Here is a 19,678-nt window from a genome sequence, read left to right on the forward strand (position 1 = left end):
CTGTCTTCCATCAAACCCCACAAGTTCTCTTGGGCGTCAGGAGATTTTCCGTGGATGCTGTCCTTTCTTTGTGTGAATCCAAAAAAAAAACATCTTCCCCAAGCCCTTCCTGGGAGAAGATAAACAGGCACAGATACAGGCCAGCTGTATACTCAATTCAGTCCCTGCACGTGGCCTTGCATCTCTAAAAGCAGCGCCAGGGACAAACGGGTGAGCTCAGGGTAAACTTAGTCGCGTCACAGTTGTGAACTGTGGGAGCAATTGCTGGTGAAGTACTTGGTACGGCTGGTTCTCCCACTCTTGGTATTCGCTCTTTTCTCCCCTAGTAAAGGCAGCATTGATTGAGAGTCTAGGAATCTGGGGTTCTGGTCCAGCGTCTGCCCTTCAGTCATTGTGTGCCGCTGGAAGGCTCAGGTTCTCGCGTGCATCACAAAGCAACTGAATTAGGACATCCGCTAAGACTTCTCCTTGCCTACAGTCGAGTTTATTTTCATGACTAGATCATCCAAATAATGATTCACTGAACAGACATTTATCAAACGACTGTCAGGTCCTCTGCTAGTCGTCTGGGGGTTGAACAAGTGAACAAGACGTGTGCCCTGAGGGGTCTGCAGTCTCCTGGAGGTGACAGATGTGTAAACAAGAAGTTATAACACGCCGTGCACATGAGTTTGTTTACTGCTGCACCAGACCTCAGGGTAGCGCCTGCCGCATCCTTGTCCTTCATAAATATTTGTCACACGAGTGAATAATATTTGAAATAATGAAACAAATGAAACATGTGCGTATTTACCATATATTATGCAAAAACAAAGAAAAGAGGGATTCATTTTAAGTTGGAGGATAAGAGATTTCACAAAGGAGATAGTATTTGAGTTGTATTTTTGGTAGAGAAGAGTGGTGGGGGTGAGGGATAGTCCAGGCTAAGGGAACAGCGTGAACAGCAAAGACACAGAGACGTGAAAATGTATGTCCAGCTAACAGACATCACCCTGCAAGCAGGAAATCGCTGAGTTAGACATAAAGAGGGAGAAGAGCTTCTCAGGCGAAAGGAACAGCACAGGTGAAGGCTTGGTGCGTAGAGGGAGCACGGTAGATTTGAAGAACAGAAAGAAGCATAGCAGGATCATACTGTTTTAGGAAAAACAGTAGTACCAGGTGAGGCAGGAGACGTAAACGGGGACTGCTTTATGAAGAGCCTTGTAAACATGTTAAGCAGTTTGAAGAAGCATTGGAGAGAAGAAACGTGATGTGGTTTCCATTTTAGAAAGGCCACTCTGGCTGTGCTGTGCAGAGTGAACTGAGGGGACAGAGCGGGCAGACCTCTTAGAGGCCGTGGCAGCAACTATAGCTCCAGAATAACCTGAGTGACTGGGAAGGTGAGGGTCGTATTAACAGAGATAAAACTAACACCCAAGAATGAGGAGGCTGGAGGATAGTAAGACCTCCCTGCGCAGAGGGAGAGGTATGTGTTTGGGGCTAGAACTCAGCAGAAGTCAGGGTGAGGATTAGAAATGTGTGAATTGCTTACATCCAGGTGACAGATCTAGTCCTACTTGAAGTCCAGTAATAGATGCCGTCACCCTGGGAGATTGCAGAGGCAGGAGAGAAACAGGTCAGGGACAGGCGGTCTCCATTTTAGAGGAAACAGAGCCAGGGAAGAGTATTGCAAAGATTGCTTGAAGAGGTGGAGGAGAGCCAGCAAAGTGCAGCGAGGAATCTAGAGAGGAATGAGTTTCAAGGAGAGTGTCCTAACATTTTAATTTCGTTCTTCCTCGTCACTCCTGCCTGTCCACGGACCTGGCCCCTTCCTTTCTCTCTGCATTGCGCTCCTCCCCTCTCTGCCACACACTTTGCACTAGTGATACTGAATGGTTTCCATCTGCCCTGCCCTTCCCCCACACCTTGCTATCCATAATCTTCATTCCTTTGCCGAGGTTGTTGCATCTGCTTGGACCCCCTTCCTGTCTTCCTCATCTTGGCTGGCTTTTTCTCATCCTTTTAGCTCTGCTCAGGCATCACCATTCAGAAGACTTCCTTGAACCTCTTTTACATCTTTGTACCTCCAAACCTAACACAGTGTCTGAATGTGTAGTTTCTTGGTACTTGTTTTGTATTAAATTAACCTTGGAATATGAATTATTTTGTTGGTCTCCTTGTTGGTTTGCTTATAGAAGTAAAAATTCTCTCCCAGCCCCAGAGCATTTAATTTAAAGGCATAGCAATAATTTTCCTACAGCACTGTATCAGCCAGAGTCCAGTAAAGAGACAAAAAAGTGCACCAGTTATGGTTCTATTAGCTTTATGAAGATATAATTATCATACAATAAATGCACATATTTAAGTTGTATAATTTGATAAGTTTTGACCTATGAAATGACAACCACAATCAAGATAATGATCATATTCATCATCCCCAAATCCTTCCCACCTACCCTTCCCTACCTTGCCCCATCCCTGTCCCTGTGTAACCACTGATGTACTCCCTGTCATTATAGATTAGTTTGCATTGTCTAGGATTTTCTATAAATGGAATCGTACAGGAGGTACTTTTTTGTTTGGCTTCTTTCACCATCTGGCATAATTATTTTGAACCTCATCCGTATTGTTGTGTATTTCAATAGTTCATTCATTTTTATCTCTGAGTGGTATTTCATTACATGGATATACCATAATTTGTCTATCCATTCACCTGTTGATGGACATTTGAGTTGTTTTCAGAGTTTGGCTATTACAAACAATGCTGCTATAAACATTTGTGAAGAAGTCTTTGTGAGAACTCAGGCTTTGTTTTCTCTTGGGCAAATACCTAGGAGTGGAATGGCTGGGTCAGCCCAACTGTTTCCCAAAACAGTGGCACCATTTTACATTCCCATCAGCAATGTGTGTTCCTCTAACCAGTGTCCTGTGAGTGACAAGGTGGTCCGCTGGCTGCTGGGAGCATGAACGCTAGCCTGTGTGGCTCTGAGCCTGTGGGGCTCTGAACATCGGGCCTACTGTTCCTTTCAAGGGCTGTGCTCGCCCTGCCTTCAGGGAGTTCCTCACCCACACGCACTGATCAGCAGATCTCCAGACGTCTGTCTGGTACTCCACCCTACAAACTCCTGTCACCTTGGCTGCCACAGACTCCCAGCTTCATCTCCTCAACTCAGGGATACCACTGCACTCCGCCTGGGTTCTCGCTTCCTCCTCTGTGGCCTGACACTGCCTCTGTGGCAGTACACTGGAACAATCCAGGGGCTCGCCGTGTTTATTTCCCTCTTTCAGGATTCACTGTCCTGCACTGCGTGATGTGCAGTGTCTGGAAATGCTGTTTCATTAGTTTGATCCGGTTTTTTAGTTGTTTCAAGCAGTAGGTTAAATCTAGTCCCTGTTCCATTGTTCCCAGAAGAGAAAGTCTACTCAACAGCGGTTATTTGAACAAAGATTTTCTTCTTTGACCTATGGGTATTTGAAGTGTGTTTTTAAATTTCCAAATGTTTGGGAGTTTTTTCTAGGTATATGGTTGTTATTTATTTCTAACTTAATTCCACTGGCCAGAAAACTTAATATAAGATTTCAAGCTTTTAAAGTCTGTGAGACTTGTTTTATGGCTCAGCATATGGTCTACCCTGGTAAACATACCATGTGTACTTGCAAACTTGCAAAAAAGTGTGTATTCTGCCACAGCTGGGCTTGGGCCTTCTAGATGTCGATTCAGTCAAGATGGCTGGTAGAGGTGTTTAGTCTTCTGCGTCCTTACTGGTGCTTTGTCTATTTTATCAATAGCTCGGAGAGGGCTGTCAGACTTGCCAACTGTGATTCAGTTGGATTTGTCTAATTCTCTCTTTAATTCTATTGGATTTGCTCCATTTATTTTGAAACTCTGTTATTAGGCACATTCACACACATAATGTTTATTTCTTCCAGATGACTGGCTCTTTTGTCATTATGAAATGTCTCTTTTATTCTCTAGTAATACCCCTTGTCTTGAAGCCTATTTTATCTGGTATTAATATAGCCACTCAGCTTTTTTTTATGTTTATTGTTTCATGGTATGTCTTTTTAAATCCTTTTACTTTCAACTTATTTGTGACGTTGTTTTAAACTGTCTTTTGGGGGGCTGGCCCGGTGGCGCAGCGGTTAAGTTCACACATTCTGCTTCAGTGGGCCAAGGTTCACCGGTTCAGATCCTGGGTGCTGACATGGCACCACTTGGCAAGCCATGCTGTGGTAGGGGTCCCACATGTAGGGTAGAGATAGATGGGCACAGATGTTAGCTCAGGGCCAGTCTTCCTCAGCAAAAAGAGGAGGATTGGCAGTAGTTAGCTCAGGGCTAATCTTCCTCAAAAATAAATAAATAAACTGTCTTTTGTATACAGCATGTAATTGGATCTTGTTTTTTATCCAGTCTGAAAGTTTATGCTTTGTAATTTGCATTTAGTAGAATTACTGCTGTGGTTGGATTGAAGTCTACTGTTTTACTTTCTGCTTGTCCCATCTATGTTTTGTTCCTCTTTTCTTTCCTTACTGCCTTCTTTTGGGCTAATTCAGTATTTTTTAGAATTCCATTTTAATTTATCAATTGGTTTCTTAGTTATATCTCTTTGCATTAGTTTGGTGGTTTCTCTAGGGATTAAGTTACATATCCTTAACTTTTTGTGGTCCCGTTGTATCCTCACTTCACATAAAGTGTAAGAATCTTGCAACCGTATAGGTCTAACGTACCACCCATCATTTACGCTATAGTTGTAGTATAAATTATATTTACCTTTGTTGTAATGCTTTATTCTCAGTGTTATAATTTTTTAAACAGTCACATATATTTTGAAGAAATTAAGAGGAAAAACAATGTTTTATATTTACCTTCATATTTCTCATTTCTAGCATTCTTCATTCCTTCTCAAAGATCCAGCTTTACATCTGGTATAATTTCTCTTCAACCTGAAGTACTTCCTTTAGCATTTCTTGTTATAGAGGCCTGCAAGCAATTAATCCTCTTAGCTTTTGTTGATCTGAACATATTTTTATTTTGCCTTCAATTTTGAAGGATATAATTGTTGGATATAGAGTTCTATATTGACAGTTTTCCTTTCAGCATTATAACACACACACACACACACACACCCCCCTGTTATTCCACTGTTTTCTAACCTCCATTGTTTCTCATGAAAAGTCAGCTGTCATTCATATCATTCTTCCCTCCTATGCAATGTATCATCTTTCTGTGGATGGTTGAATATTTTCTTTTTTAGGTTTAGTTGTCAGCAGTTTGACTATGATGGTAATAGGTGTGGTTTCCTCTGTGGCTCTCTGTTTACTGGGATTTCAGACTCTACTTTCCAGTGCTGTGGTAGCTTCAAACCCTGTCCTCTGGATCTTTAAGCTGGTGAGACCATAGGTTTAGTCAAATTTTAGCACCTGGTATAGAGCTGACTGGAACTCACGTGATGAGTTGGAAAAACAGGAAGCTCACCCAGCCTCTTCGTTTCTTCCAAGTGTTGACCCCTTCCATTTCTGCCTGCTTTTGGTCACTCTCCTAAACCTTCAGGTACTTGGTGTTTTATATATTGTCTAGAGTTTCTAGCTGTTATCTACAGGAAGATTGGCCCAGTAAGAACTACTCTGCCATTACTACAAAGATGTAATACAATAGAGAGAAATTAATATAAAGGATGTTGATTAGATATTAAAAAGTGAAAAGGGAAATACCAAGATATCATGAGGTAGCAACTGCAGGGATAAACTACCAACCCTAGGACTTAGGGCGCAAAGGGAAGAGGTTGGAATTATTGGAATTTAGCAGCTTGGAGAAGGTCTCTGTGGAGTAGTGACCCCTCTTAGGAGAGGGTTCTGGCCGGCTGGTGCTAGTGTTCTTTGGGGGGCCTGATAAGGCTGCTTCTACAAGTGTTGGGGGAAAATGCAGACTAGAGAGAATGTTGCTGATGGAGTGAAGGAGCATAGCAAGGGTGATGCTGTCAGGAGCAGGAAGCCAACAGGAAGGTGCAAGTCCGTCCTTCCTATTCCAGCCTTCTAATCTCCCTCTAACACCTCGTGTTTGCAGAACCTAACAAAAACTTAGCCAGTAATGCAGAAATGTGGTTTTTGGCATCCCAGCCCTAGTATCACAAAGCTAACAGACAATAGCTTAACAACTGACACAGCCCATCCATTGGCTACTCAGCATCCATATGCATTCTTTTACATATATTTGAATGGCTAAGCAACAAAAATATCTCTAATTATCTTTTGTACAAATGGAGATCTTCTCCCCAAAATAATGAGCCATAAAATTCCCAGGCTCCCAAGATACTTCATCCTCCCTTTTTTGAAACCTTTTGGAGTTCTGTGATGAGAATTGGTCTCTTTCACATTGGCTTTCCCTCTACACGTGTTTAGGGTTTTGCTTCCTCACTCCATCAACTTTTCCTTTTCTAATAGTTTGTTGACATCTCTTATCTTCTGTTGTCCTCTCTTCTCTCCTGTTCTGTTTGTCCTTCTAGGTATTTACCTTTTTATTCCACTTCTGTCATGTCAGGGCATTTTTGGGAAGGAGAGGAGAGAAGTTGATACATCCTGCAGCCGCTGTTAATGCCCCACCCCGTGTTCTCCTGGCCTCCCTCTGAATACAACCACAGTCTGGTGACCAGTTCCCGTGTGTGCTGAGAGTGCCTGTGTCTCTCTGCTTCTCTACTTGAGAGTTTTCTCTGAAGCTCTGAGACTTATTCAGCCTAAGTGCAGGGCAGCCTAGGAGTGCCAGAGAATTAGCGCTTCAGGGACAACTCTCAACAGTGCAAACAAGAGTCGTTGAATAAACATTCCACTTTCCCACTAGGGAAAGGCCAGTGCTGAGGCACTCAGCAGGACTCACCCTCGTTTGCCCACAGTAGTGATCTGGTCAGTAATGCTCTCTATTGGCTTTGGTCCTTTTTTGTCTTAACCTTTCCCATTCCCTTGCTTGTGCTCTTGGGATCGCCAGCCAAATCAGCTATGTGCATCCAAGTCTTTTTCTCAGAGTCTGTTTTTGGGGTAACAAACTGAAACGTGCAACTTACATGTTATACAAATTTGTGTACAAATATACAAATTTTTTTCCCGTGAAAAAGACCTATTTACTTAACAAATATATTCTTTATGTTCACTAATTTCTTGAGAACCTACAATCTCCTAGACATTGTGAAATTGAACTGGTGACTTGTATTATTAGTTATTTTTATGTGTTTATTATATATATGCTTTTGTGTGTGTATATATATGTATATGCGAGTATGTATATATATTCTTTCTTTCTGTCTGTCTACCTGTCTATCTATATAAAATCCACACTTGCTCTTAAGTTCATTGACAATAGGAACTATTACTTCCGGTTATATATTTCTCCAGAGTCTAATGCAGTCCAGTGTTTGCACAGTAGGTTCTCAACAAGTGTTTCTTGATTGATCCTTCTTATTCTTAAGCTTCACATACAGTATATGCTGTTATACGCAAAGTCAACACATACATTGATATTAGATAATTTACAAATTAAGGAATTATCAAATTTAACAGAGATTTGCATGCCTCCTATACACAAAAGCACAGTGGAGGCTATGAAGTCAGAGTGTAGGAGCTTAACGTGATGTGTGGTGGGCTCCATACAGCAAATTACTAGGTGAAAAAAAGAGTTTACAGAAATAAATGTTTATTATTTCAGAGGAGGGAAGGATTAGGACTGAGTGATAGACAGGATTGGAAATAGCTTCCAGAAGTGGTAATTATTTGAGACAGGCCTTGAGGAATTGGTAGCATTTAAATAAGCAGAGAATGGGGAGGGTCTTCCAGTGTGGGAGTGCAGGGTGAGAAATCAATGGTGATGAAGATAAAGAAACATGAAGCAACGTGGAGAAGGAGGGTAAAGGGACCTGGGTGAACATGGGGTGCCTGAGGAAGGAAGAGATGGCCTGACTGAGGGTTAGTTTCTGTTCAGTAGCGACAGGAAGTAAACAATGGAGGGCCTTTAAAACCCAAGGAATTTAGACTTTGCCACTGAAACAGGAGGGAGTTTTTGAAGGATTTTTGAACATGAACTATAAATAACTAGAATAGAGATTAAGTTGAAGAGGATTCATTTGGCATGTCGCACAGAAAGAGCAGGAGTGGAGCAAGGTTTGTGGCATATAAACCCAGTACAACTTGCTTTCTAGAATCTTCAGCCTTCTTCAGCTTTCTGTTTAAGTAAACATTTTTCTCTTTTTTAGGTACTCTACTGTGCATTTAGAATCATTGTTGATTCCTTGTTCTGCTTTCTCCTTTAGAGGACTTCTGTCACTTAAAAATAATTTTCTTTCTTTCCATATCTAACTTCAGATGAAACTATTTGAGAGCAAGCCCTAGCACTGAGAGTGTTGATAACATTTTGCATCTAGAAATTTGGACCAGGCTCATAATTTATAGATTCAATAGATTTTCCTATATCAGACCCACCTTAAATTTCAATTCTTTGCAATTCTTTCAATTCCTTCTATTTGTAATAAATATTATTTTGAGTATTATATTCTGGGTACTTTATCTGTTATATTGTAGGTACTATGGTGATATTAATGCATAAAATGGACAAAGATCCCTAAATTGGGTGTTCTGAGACTTAATTTCCAATGCGTTTGGGGAAGGTCCCCCCACACCTCCCACAGTTCTCAGACACCAGCTGGGTGTCCTACAATGTAACTCAATTCTGACACTGTCTACCTGGAGATAGCATCAGATGCCACAGGTTAGGGGTTCAATCCTACAAGACAACCCCCCCTACTTCAGATGCCAGTCACAAACCCAGGTTGTTACCTGTGCTTCTAACCAACAGACTGTGGATTGGAGGCTGCCACGACCTCCTCCTTGGACTGCAGATGCCAGTTGCAAGTCTAGGTTGTCACCTGTACTTCTGACCCAGTGGCTATAAATCAGAGGTTCCCAAGACCTGCTCCTTGGGTTCGATTAACTTGCTAGAGTGGCTCACAGAGCTCAGAGAAACATTTTGAGTACTCGAGTACCAGTTTATTTTCAGAGGATAATGGCCATTGGCGATTGATTCAGTCTCCAGGCCCTCTCCCTTTCCTGGAGGTGGAGGGTGGGACTGAAAGTTCCAACCCTCTAATCACAGCCATCCTTAGGTGGGTCCAAAAGTCACTTCATTAACGTAACAAGAGACACCTTTGTTACCGTCCACACTTAGAAAGTTCCAAGGGTTTGGGGAGCTGTGAGTCAGGATCCTTGGAGGAAGACCAAATATGTATGAGAAACATATTTTGGTCTTCTGAATGAACAAATATGTATTTTTCTTATAAATCACAATATCACAATCCTTGACCTGATGGAATTTATATTTTAGTAATCATCACAATGACCCTGAAAGATTGCTTCTTTTCTCCCATGTAGACCAAAGGATTTCTTAAAATTAGGCTGCTGCCTACAGGAGTGATTTTCTTTCATGAGCATTGTATAGACACTAGGCCAAGAAGACATTTTTTATTTCAGAGGAAAGAGACTTTTTTTGTAGCTGGGGGTTCTGTAAGGATAGACCAGTATGATGTGGCGTATATTCTCTCATTTATCTTGTAGAAGATGAAAGTTGGAAGGTACTAAAAATACAATGGTTGCAGAGACAGATAAGTGGGTGAAGGGAGAAATATTTAAAGTCAAGTTATTTGAAGCTTTCCTTGGGAGAGAGAGAGATGGCAGCCACCAAATGATTAGTGCATCAGTTATGGCTTGGAGATGCTTTAAATAGACAGAATAGAAACAGAGTAAGAAAGTAGAAACAACTAAATAGGAGAGAATTCTGTCACGGCATTAAAAACTCTGATGTATTAAAATTGCAATGGATTTAAATAGAGTATTTTCAGTTTTATTGTGTGATTATAGTTCTTATTTGTTATTTTACAGATGCTGTTTCTCCTCCCTCCTTTGTTCTCTCAGAAAAAAGCCCATCTCTGCAGACAAATGTGAGTTTGGACAAGAAATCAGAGAGTACCATTACAAATACTGTAATAGAAAACCCTTTGCAAACACCTCTAGAAAAACAGTCAGCTGCAAAAAGTTTTGAAACATTGACAACTTTACCAGCATTTTGGCCATCGAATCAAGAAGAGTTGATCAGCCCTAATTTAAGGCTATCAAAGTCAGATTCTACTTTCTATAACCAGGCCTCTGTAGAGACACTCTATGTCTCTCCCTCATTCAACGTGTTCGACCCAGTGAAGGAGATGGTCATCAATAAGGACTGTCAGAAACCAGCAGAATCCAGCGTTGTTCAGATGGAGGAGGAAAACCTCAAGACCTTAACCGCGTGGGGTGAGTCTACAAAAAACCACAAACAAAAAAGCCTCTTTAAAGCATTCTTCTTTTACTTTTTGCTACTTTCTGTCTCATTTTTTTGTTCCCTCCTTTCACTCCGCATCTGGTGGTATTAAAACATCCACGCTGGGGCTGGCCCTGTGGCCTAGTGGTTAAGTTGGGCACTCTCCGCTTTGGCGGCCCAAGCTTAGTTCCTGGGCGCAGACCTACACCTCTCATCCGCAGCCATGCTGTGGTGGTGACCCACGTACAAAATAGAGGAAGACTGGCACAGATGTTAGCTCAGGACAAATCTTTCTCAGCAAAAAAATTTAAAAACAAAGCAAAAGCAAAAACCAAAACCTGTCCATGCCATAAAGGTACTTCTCATTTAGGAAAGTGCCCCTTTTATTAAAATAGGGCTAATAGGCAGTTCATCAGTATAAGTTATGAGTCCTTGATTGAAGCACAAGTTCTGAGCAATTTTGATGCAGAACAAATTGGAAAGAACCAGCATTAAATAAGAGCTTCCTGTTAGACATCTAGGTTACTTATTAAGAGACTACTGTATATGAAAAAATTAGTTATTATGTATATAGGTGTGTATACACACAGTTTATATGTGTATGTGTGTCTTGTTTTAAAAGGGCTGTGTACTGATTGGGGTGGAGGATCTCTTCCTTTTTCTGTCTTAGAAAACATTAAGGGGGCTGCGATATTGTTTAGACTGGATGGGAAAGGATGAAGCCAGGTGAGCTTCCAGGTTGTTGACTGTCAATTATTAAAACCTACATTTTCTAATTATGCTTTCTTCTTTAAGTTAACTAGGAAAAGAATAATTTGTTAGCTCAGGCATTTTTCAAGAACTAAGTCGTTTTATTGGTTCTTATGTATAATAACGCTTACTAACTCATATAAATATAAAATTTTCAGTATAAATCTTTTAAACCGCTCCAAACTAGGATCAAAAGTACCATATAAATACAAACAATGGAAGCCCACATGTTGAGGTTAAAGAAATTTCCCTTGCGGCTAGTAAGGTGAGTGAATAATAAAAGATTCTCCTTACTGCCCTTTCCAGAATTTTTGGGAATTGAATAGCCTAAAAATAAAACTGATACTTAGTTTTGTCACCAGATTAACTTTTCTGCTGAGACAGCTGATGTGCAAACCAACTAGTACTGGCTGTGATGGCCATGATGGCTTCTGTGCATGGCTGTCCTCTGGGAAGTTGTTTCTTTTAGTTCATTTTCATCACCCCAGAAAGTCCTGTAGCCATTAGCCGTCACTGCCATTCTTCCCTCCCTCTAACTCCTGAGACTAATCTACTTTCTATCTCCATGGGTTTGTCTGTTTTGGACATTTCATATGGTAAAATCATACAGTGTGGCTTTTGTGTCTGGCTTCCTTCACTTAGTGTAATGCTTTCAAGGTTCGTCCATGTTGTAGCATGTGTCAGTGCTTCATTCCTTTTTATGGCTGAATAGTATTCCATTGTGTAGACGAACACATTTTATTTATCTCTTCACCAGTTGATGGACATTTGAGTTGTTTCCACTTTTGGCTTTTATGATTAATTCTGCTCTGAACATTTGTGTAAAATGTAACATTTTTTTAACCACAGAACAAAATCAGAATATTTTAATTCATATGTGTAGTTAACTTGACAGCCGTTATCTATCAGCAAGGAAGACTGAAAAGAGATGAACCAGAGAATGAAACAAAACCCCTCTGTTTCACAATGAATGGTTTAAAGTGTTTGACTGACCAGGACCTTCAGCTCCCAGAAGAGTTTACGTTTACAGCTACAGCTAAATAGAGTTCAAATAGTTCTAGGAATGTACTTGTCATTTTATTTTTGCAGCACAGTTCTTCAAAATGTTTTTTAAATTTAAAGTTGTCATATAATAATTAACTGGTCCAATGTTATTCATGAGTATAAAATGTTAGAGATAACACATCAGCGTTTGGAATAATTTTATCAGTGCTGTCTTTAAGCAAGTGCCGCATTAATTGGCATGCGTATGTCACACAAGGAAATATTAAAATACAGCCATTTATTGCAGCCTGTTTGCAATATTTGCTGCATGTCAGCTCTTGTGGGTAGACGGGATGAAGAAGGTGACTGTTAACATGATGCCCGGATCACTTGATAGCGAGCCAGAGAAGGGCGAGTGAGTGGGCCAGGCGATGCACCCTGGAGAGCGGCGGGAAGTGTCTGGTACAGCTGTGGCGTGTTTGGAAACAAAAGTAAATTGGTGTGCAGCAATTAGAGATGAAGTGGCTTTTTCTGAGCAAAAGCATCGTGGAGCCCGTGACTCAAAGCTGCACAACTGTAAACAGTGATGAGCTGTTTAGTCAGCAGTTGCAGCAACAAAGCGGAGAAGGGTGGACATACAGTAGAAAGCGGTGATCCCAAACTTTACATGCTTCAGAAACATCTGGAGGCTTGTTAAAGCTCACTTTTCTGAGCCGCCCCCCCGCCCCTGCCCTGTTTCTGGTTAAGTTGGTCTAGGGGGGGCCCAAGAGCTCCATTTCTAACAAATTCCCAGGTGATGCTGCTACTGCTGGTTAGGAAGCACAACTTGAGGACCACTGGCATGAAGTTACATAGCAGGTATTTTAATCGTATCATATATGCGTGACTGACATAACTGTGTTATCTTTAAATATATAACGTTATATTAATAGTTATCTCAAAGATTCTTTTCCTCCTGGCCTGCTCAAGTGTTTCTTATTAAATCATCTTATTAAATCATTAGACCAGAGCGAACTCTGCGTAGAAGAGTTTCTTAGCACTCTAACAGACATGTTTTGGGTCCTAGAATCGTAGAGTCTCATCAGAGACATATAGTTCTGTCACTTGATGCATAGATCTTGCCTGAAACATTCCTGCCAAATGGTCCTTCAGGCTGTGCGCAAGCTCTGTGAGTATCAAGCAGCTCACCATTTCCCAGAGCAGCTCATTTCATGTGTGGAAAACCAGGACTATTATAAAGTTTTCTTTTTTTAATTGGGCTAAAATCTGTTTTCCTGTAACTTTCACCTGTTGACCCCAGTTCTAACTCATGCACAATATAAGAAATGTAAGATAAATATCATTAAGATTTTGTGCCTGTCTTCAAATAATTAAATACAGCCTCTCACCCTTTCTCCCACTATGCCTTTTTGGGTAAGGATTTGCATATTCATCAGCTATTCTCTATAGATAAGATGTCAAGTCCCCTCACCATCCTGGTTGCCTGCCTTATAAATTTTATACCCAGAATTTAACCTAATTCTGTAATAGAGTGAAAATCATTCTAACAGAGTGGAATGGTGTGGTTTAGGTCATGGACTCTGACGTCAGAGACTTGAATTTGACTCTCATCTCTGCCTCTTTTTAGCCTTGTGAGCTGGGGAAAGTTTTTTAGCCTCTTTGAGGTTCATTTGACTCATGTTTAAAATAGGGTTATAAAACCTACTCCACATGTTATTATTGGAGGGTGGTGCTAAATAAAGAGAACTAGAAAACAGCCATTTGGAGAGCAGTTAAATCCTTAGCTTTCTCCTCCTTGCCAAACACGTGAACAGTTGCCCTGAATACCCACCCACTCCCACCACCTCTGGCTGAAGTCTAGAGACTTGTTTTCTGGAGAAGGTAGATGGAGGGTCTCTGGAATGCGAGATGCTAGGTATAGCTGAGCATGTAGGTACTATAACGACCACTATAGGATTAGTGACCAAATGCAAACCAAATGCTGAATGCTGAGAACCCTGGGCCCCCTTCCCTGCTAGTCCTCCACCCTGGAGCCAGATCTTTGCCTTCTCCGCAGGAGACGGGAAAACTGTTCTCACAAGAACCTAACCCCCTCAGAGGCAGCAATAAAGATATTGACATTAGAGGCTCCCCCACCAGTAACCCACCTCAATGACCATACACGGAAGCTCTGAGTTGACGAGCACCACACGCACTCAGAGCTTCCAGTCAGCTTTGTAATCCTCCGTTCTTCACCATAAGCTGGCAGCAAGAAGTACCTTGCTTCAGACATCTGAAAGAAACTTCTAACATGCAACATTGAGATGAGAGATAAGAGGATTTATTGCATCTGTGAAACAAGAACAGGGTGTTACAAAAAGAATTTCTGAGAACCAAAAAAGATAGCTCCTGGAAATTAAAAATATAATAGCAAAAAGCAACAACTCGCTGGTAGGACTGGAAGCTAAAGTTGACAGAATCTCTTAAGGTAAAGCACAGACAAAGGTAGAGAAACCAGAGAGAAAAATAGAGAGAGAAGAGGACTAGCCCGGGAGATCTGTCTGAACAAGAGGAGGCTCAGAAAGAGGGAACAGAGAAAACACAGAGGAGACGAGAACTGAAGAAAGCATCCAAGAAAACGTCCTAAAGCCGAAGGACGTGAGCTGCCTCATTAAAAATCAGTTGACTTTCAGTTGACCTCAGTGAATGAAAACAGTCCCCCCCAGGGCACGTGGAGAAGCTTCAGGCACTGGAGACAAAGGAAATTCTGTAATACTTCACAGATAAAATAGCTCATGTACATGAATAAGGGTTAGAGTGGCTCTAGCTCTGAGCAGCAATACTGGGAGCAAGAAAACAGTGGAATTTTGCCTTCAAAATTCTGAAAGAAAAGCATTTCCGACTTAGAATTCTTTATCTAACCAAATTATTATTAAGCCTAAAGGTAGAATACAGACATTTCAGACATGCAGGTTCTCAAAACTTTTACTTCTCCTGCGTCCTTTTTCAATGAACTACTGGAGAATGTGCTACTCCAAAATGAGAGTAAACCAAGAAGGAGAAAGACATGGGATATAGAAAACAGGAGAGCCAACCCAGGAGGATGGGGAAGCGACATGTCAGATGGCTGCTGTGATGCAAAGGGCACTCCCAGTCCAGAATGTGGCCCTGTGACTCAGGACACAGATAGGCTGAGGCTTTCGTCCCTGGCCTGCCCATGACCATCAGACCCTCCTTTTAATACAAGGATAGCCTGGGCAAGCTTGGCCTAGACTCTTAAGTGTACCTGTTTTGCCTTGACCACTTCCTGATGAAATTCCTGCTTTTCTTTCCGTGTCCTCATCCCCAAAAAGTTTTGCGATTAGAATTTTTCCTGAGACCTGGAGATAGGCCTCAGAGAGCTTGGAAGCAGAAAACAGAAGCTGCCTTCCATTTTTGTAGGAGGTCCACTTTAGAGGCACATGAGTATGTGAAACAGGTAAAATAATATAGACAGATAAGTCATGTGCTGAGTGGTAAGCACTAATTTCCCTGTTTTGTGACTTACAGTGAATGTTTGTTTGTTTTTGCTGAGGAAGATTTGCCCTGAGCTAACATCTGCTGCCAATCTTCCCCCTTTTGTATGTGAGCTGCTACCGCAGCATGCCCACTGACAGATTAGTGATGTAGGTCCATGCCCCGGAACTGAACCCAGGCTGCCAAAGCAGAGCATGCCACACTTAACCACTCTAGGCCACTGGGACCTAATGGCAAGTCCAGAGTTAGATGCAGGGACTTTAGAACTGAATTTTGCCAATTTGTACCACCTTAATACATAAATGAATGTAAATAGATATTCCAAGGAGAAAATAAAAAGCTCTGTATCCAAGAAAGTTTGGAAAACACTTGAATCAATTACTGTAAATCTCTCAGAACTTTAAATGCGCTAATGAACGTTGTTAACCTCCTAATGGGAGGCCCATATGCAGTTGCCCAGTCTGATTCGACTTTGAAGCCGTTTTCACAAAATGTCTTTTTACATGTCAGGGAACACCGTGTTCCTCAGAACACAGTTTGGGGAATGATGATTTAGAATGCAGTGTGAAAGAGGAGATTTATTATGATTTTACCTGAAAGGAGGTTAAAATGTTATCAAATCTATAATTTTATGGAAAACATGTTTATAATGCTTTTTATTTTACTTGTAGTTACTTGGTGAGAAAAATAATTATATCTGTAGGTGTGCTAAAGTGTTCTGCGTCTCAGATGGTTGCACTTCAGTCTTGACCATATTCGACCATTGAGAGAAAAAGATTAGTGTCACAGCTTTTGGGTGCTTGTAGTTGGTTGTTCGTTTTGCCATAATATTCTCTATAGAGAAAGAGAAGCTGAAGGAATCTAAGTTACAGGTTTTTCAGACTTTTTACTTTAAATGCCAACTTAAAATTCTGGCAGTCAGTAGAATAGGGTGTAATACTTTATTTTTCTTCTCTCTCTGATAAGTGTAGTGTAAAAATATGTTGGGCAAGGTTTGCGAGTCAAGATGAATATTGATAATCCTATTTTAGTTTCATTTCCATGGTGTTATTGATGTATAATACATCTTTAGATTTTCTCTATTTCCTGCTTTGGGTTTCTTTTAGGCTTATTATGACTATTTAACATATAAAATTCTAAGTAGTAGTTTTATGTTGAGACCTTCCAGACAGGATTTTACATTGTAGAGTTATTTTAGCTATTGCTCGCCTTTGTGTGTTGCATAATCTTTCTCTCTTATTTGTACGTTTCAGTTTCAACGGCCTCAGAGGGGACATCCTCCTTTTCTACTTTATCCATGTCATCTCCTGATTCAGCCTCGCCAGGGAAGTCTGTTCATCTCTTACCCCCGATTTTGGCGAGACCTTCCTTCTGGACTTTGTCCCATCAAACATCTTCTTCTGCCTCCTTTAAAGATAAAGATAAGACAACCAGTGCTCATCACCCCTTTGCTCCTGGAGGCCCAGTGTCTTCTGATGAAGAGGAAAATGACAACCTCAATCTACTGGAAATTCTTCCAGATAACTCTGATTCTGCTCAAAAGAAAAGTCACATTTCCAGCAGTAACTGGGTAGAGTTTTCCACCCAAAATGTAGACCCCTTCACCTCTATGTCCTGTTCTGGTTTTCAGACAAGCAAAGGCCGGCCTAGGGAGCCTGAAGCGAAGAATTCCATTAAGGGTCTTCTAGGGGAGGTAAAGAATGCAATAGTCAAATTACACGAAGATCTGAGCATGGTGATCCAGGAGCTGAACGTCATCAATAGCCACCTGGTGAGCATGGGTGGGGCTAGTCCTCAAATCAGCAGGTCTCTGCAGCTTCCCCAGTCTTCTGAGGGGGGCTCAGATCCAGTCTAATCATCCCAGTAGCCACTTTTGATGTAACTCATGGGGTTACACTTGCCAAAGACTAAGAAGTTAACCTTTTATAGATTCTCATCACTGTGGCGAAAATAGGGTGATGGTTTGATTTCTCTTTGTCAGGTTTGTTAACAAGTATCTTTCAAACCAGTAAATTCATTCAGGTGGTTTATTTTTTAAAGAGAAAAAGTATCCCCTTTGATAATATCATCAGATTTAGATATTAGTTCATTTGAAACTGAGAAGAATTTTATTCTTTCGTGCTCTATACTTTACCTCAAAATACAATAAACAGTGAAATTTGTGGTAAGACCTCAAACTGCAAGTGACTGTTGCAGAGCCTTTGGATAAGTAGACTATAAAAAGCCCTTTATTTTACAACTCTGTGGAGCTTCATTGTTAACAAGCCGTTGCCTTGACTGAGGAGGAGTGAGTCTGGGGTGTACGTGTCACATGTTCTTGTGTCAGGTTTCAGGCTCTGCAAACCAAGGGCCAGAAATCTTTCTTTTCTTGTGGATGACACGGGTGGTTGGGAGTTCAGTTGAGACAAGTAGGACATGGAACAGGTGTTATCGTTAATGTATATTGCAAAGTGAATTCAAATGTATACTCTTTTTTTTCTTGTATTTCAGAAAATAAATTTGGTATTTTTCATCTTATATGTATCGCTTTAATTCATTAAGACAGGCTTTCAAATAGATGTGTCTCAATTATTATATTTATGGACAAAATGGTCTAGTCTGGGGATGATAGAGCCGTGCTTCTCAACCTGTTGCACCTTAGGGTCACCAGAGAAGATTTCATTTTGTTTTATATTTATTTGAGAGAATAGTGTAAGGGGCTGCATGTTCCCGTCACTCTGTTTCAACAATTACCAACTCAAGGCTAAACTATTTATTTAAGCTGATCATTTTGAAGAAATATGGAACATTTGAAAAATATTCTAATGCCCAGGCGTCACTCCTAAACCAAAACTGATTTTCATCATGCAATCTGGGTTAGGAACAAGAGGGAACTGTCAGTGCAAAGAACCTAGAGTGGGAGGATATTTGGCATGCTGAGGAGTGTCAAGGAGACAGTGTGGTTGGTGTGGAGTGAGGAAGGGGAGAGTGGGGATCTGAGGTCGTGGGGGAAAGAGCAGGGAATAGCGCCAGATGGCATGGGTTCTTGAACACCATCGTTAGAAATTTTGGCTTTTACTCTGTGAAGTAAAAATGATGACAGGAGTTTAGGGTGAAAAATGACGTGATGTGACATGTTCTAAGTGATCGCTCTGGCTTGAGGGGGAGACAGACGCAGTGACTGAGGTGAGGCGGGTAAGCCAATTAGAAGGCTATTGCAGTTGTCCAGATGAGAGCTGATGGTGGCTCAAACCAGGGTGGGCATAGTGAAGGTCAGTGAGAAGTGATTAGTTTGGGGATTTGCAGATGGGTCAGATCAAATACATGAGCGAAAGAGAGGAGTCAAAGAGGAATCCCAGGGATTGTACTGAGCAACTGAAACTCAAGATGAAGTTGCCATCAACTTCAAGATGAGGAAGGTTACATATAGAGAAACTTTTGAGGCATTCGTTTTTGGAAAGGTTAAATTTCAGATGTCTATTAGATGATCAAGTGGAGATGTCAAGTAGGCAGTTGGATATGAGAGTTGAGTTTGAGAGAGAAGTCTAGATTGGAATGGAGGCTGGGAGTTAGTAATTGGTTGTTATTTAAAGCTATGAGCCTGGATGAAATCACTAAAGGAGTGACTGTGATAGTGGAGAGCAGCTGAAGGCCTGAGCTCTGGGGCATTCTAACATAAAGAGATCAAGAAGAAACAGAGGAACCAAGGAAGATGGCTGAGAGGGAGCCACCACTGAGGTGGGAACAAAACAATAGTGTGTGTTGTTCGGAAGCCAAACGTGGTGTTCTGTTCTTGGCCCTTTTCTCTTCCATGTGCATTTCAGAAGCACCTTGTAAAGTTCTTTCTAAAGCCCTATTAGATTTTGATCAAAGGTGATTTAAATCTGTTAACCAATTTGGGCACATTTTTACAAATGTAATCTTCCAATCCATAAGCACAGTATATCTCTATGTTTAAACAGGTCTATTCTTATAAATTTTACAACTTTAGTCTTCAAATCCATGAACATGGTATATCTCTGTTCGTATAGATCTCCTCTTACTGTTTCTCAATAAACTCATAATTTCCCCCACAGAGGGCTTCTATTTCTTTTTTAAAGATTTAATCCTTCATTCTTGATATTTTTCTGCTATTGTAAATGCTAACTTTTCACCAGTTTT

The 19,678-nt window shown here is 41.0% G+C and overlaps 1 protein-coding gene across 5 annotated transcripts in view; it reads left to right on the plus strand.

Annotated features, from left to right (window-relative positions):
- ENTHD1 (ENTH domain containing 1) overlaps positions 1–18,056 on the plus strand; it is a 152,502-nt gene extending 134,446 nt beyond the window's left edge. For 3 of the 5 annotated variants that reach the window (XM_070506840.1, XM_070506843.1, XM_070506841.1), the window contains 2 exons: positions 9,895–10,302; positions 16,792–18,056. In XM_070506840.1, the coding sequence (XP_070362941.1) occupies positions 9,895–10,302; positions 16,792–17,393 (1,010 nt within the window). In that variant the 3' untranslated portion in view covers positions 17,394–18,056. The remainder of the gene's footprint in view (positions 1–9,894; positions 10,303–16,791) is intronic. The other 2 variants (XM_070506842.1, XM_070506844.1) reach the window with 1 other exon arrangement.
- The last annotated feature ends 1,622 nt before the right edge of the window (positions 18,057–19,678 follow it).

This window comes from Equus asinus, chromosome 4 (genome assembly GCF_041296235.1).
Source record: "Equus asinus isolate D_3611 breed Donkey chromosome 4, EquAss-T2T_v2, whole genome shotgun sequence".
Classification (NCBI taxonomy): Eukaryota; Metazoa; Chordata; class Mammalia; order Perissodactyla; family Equidae; genus Equus; species Equus asinus.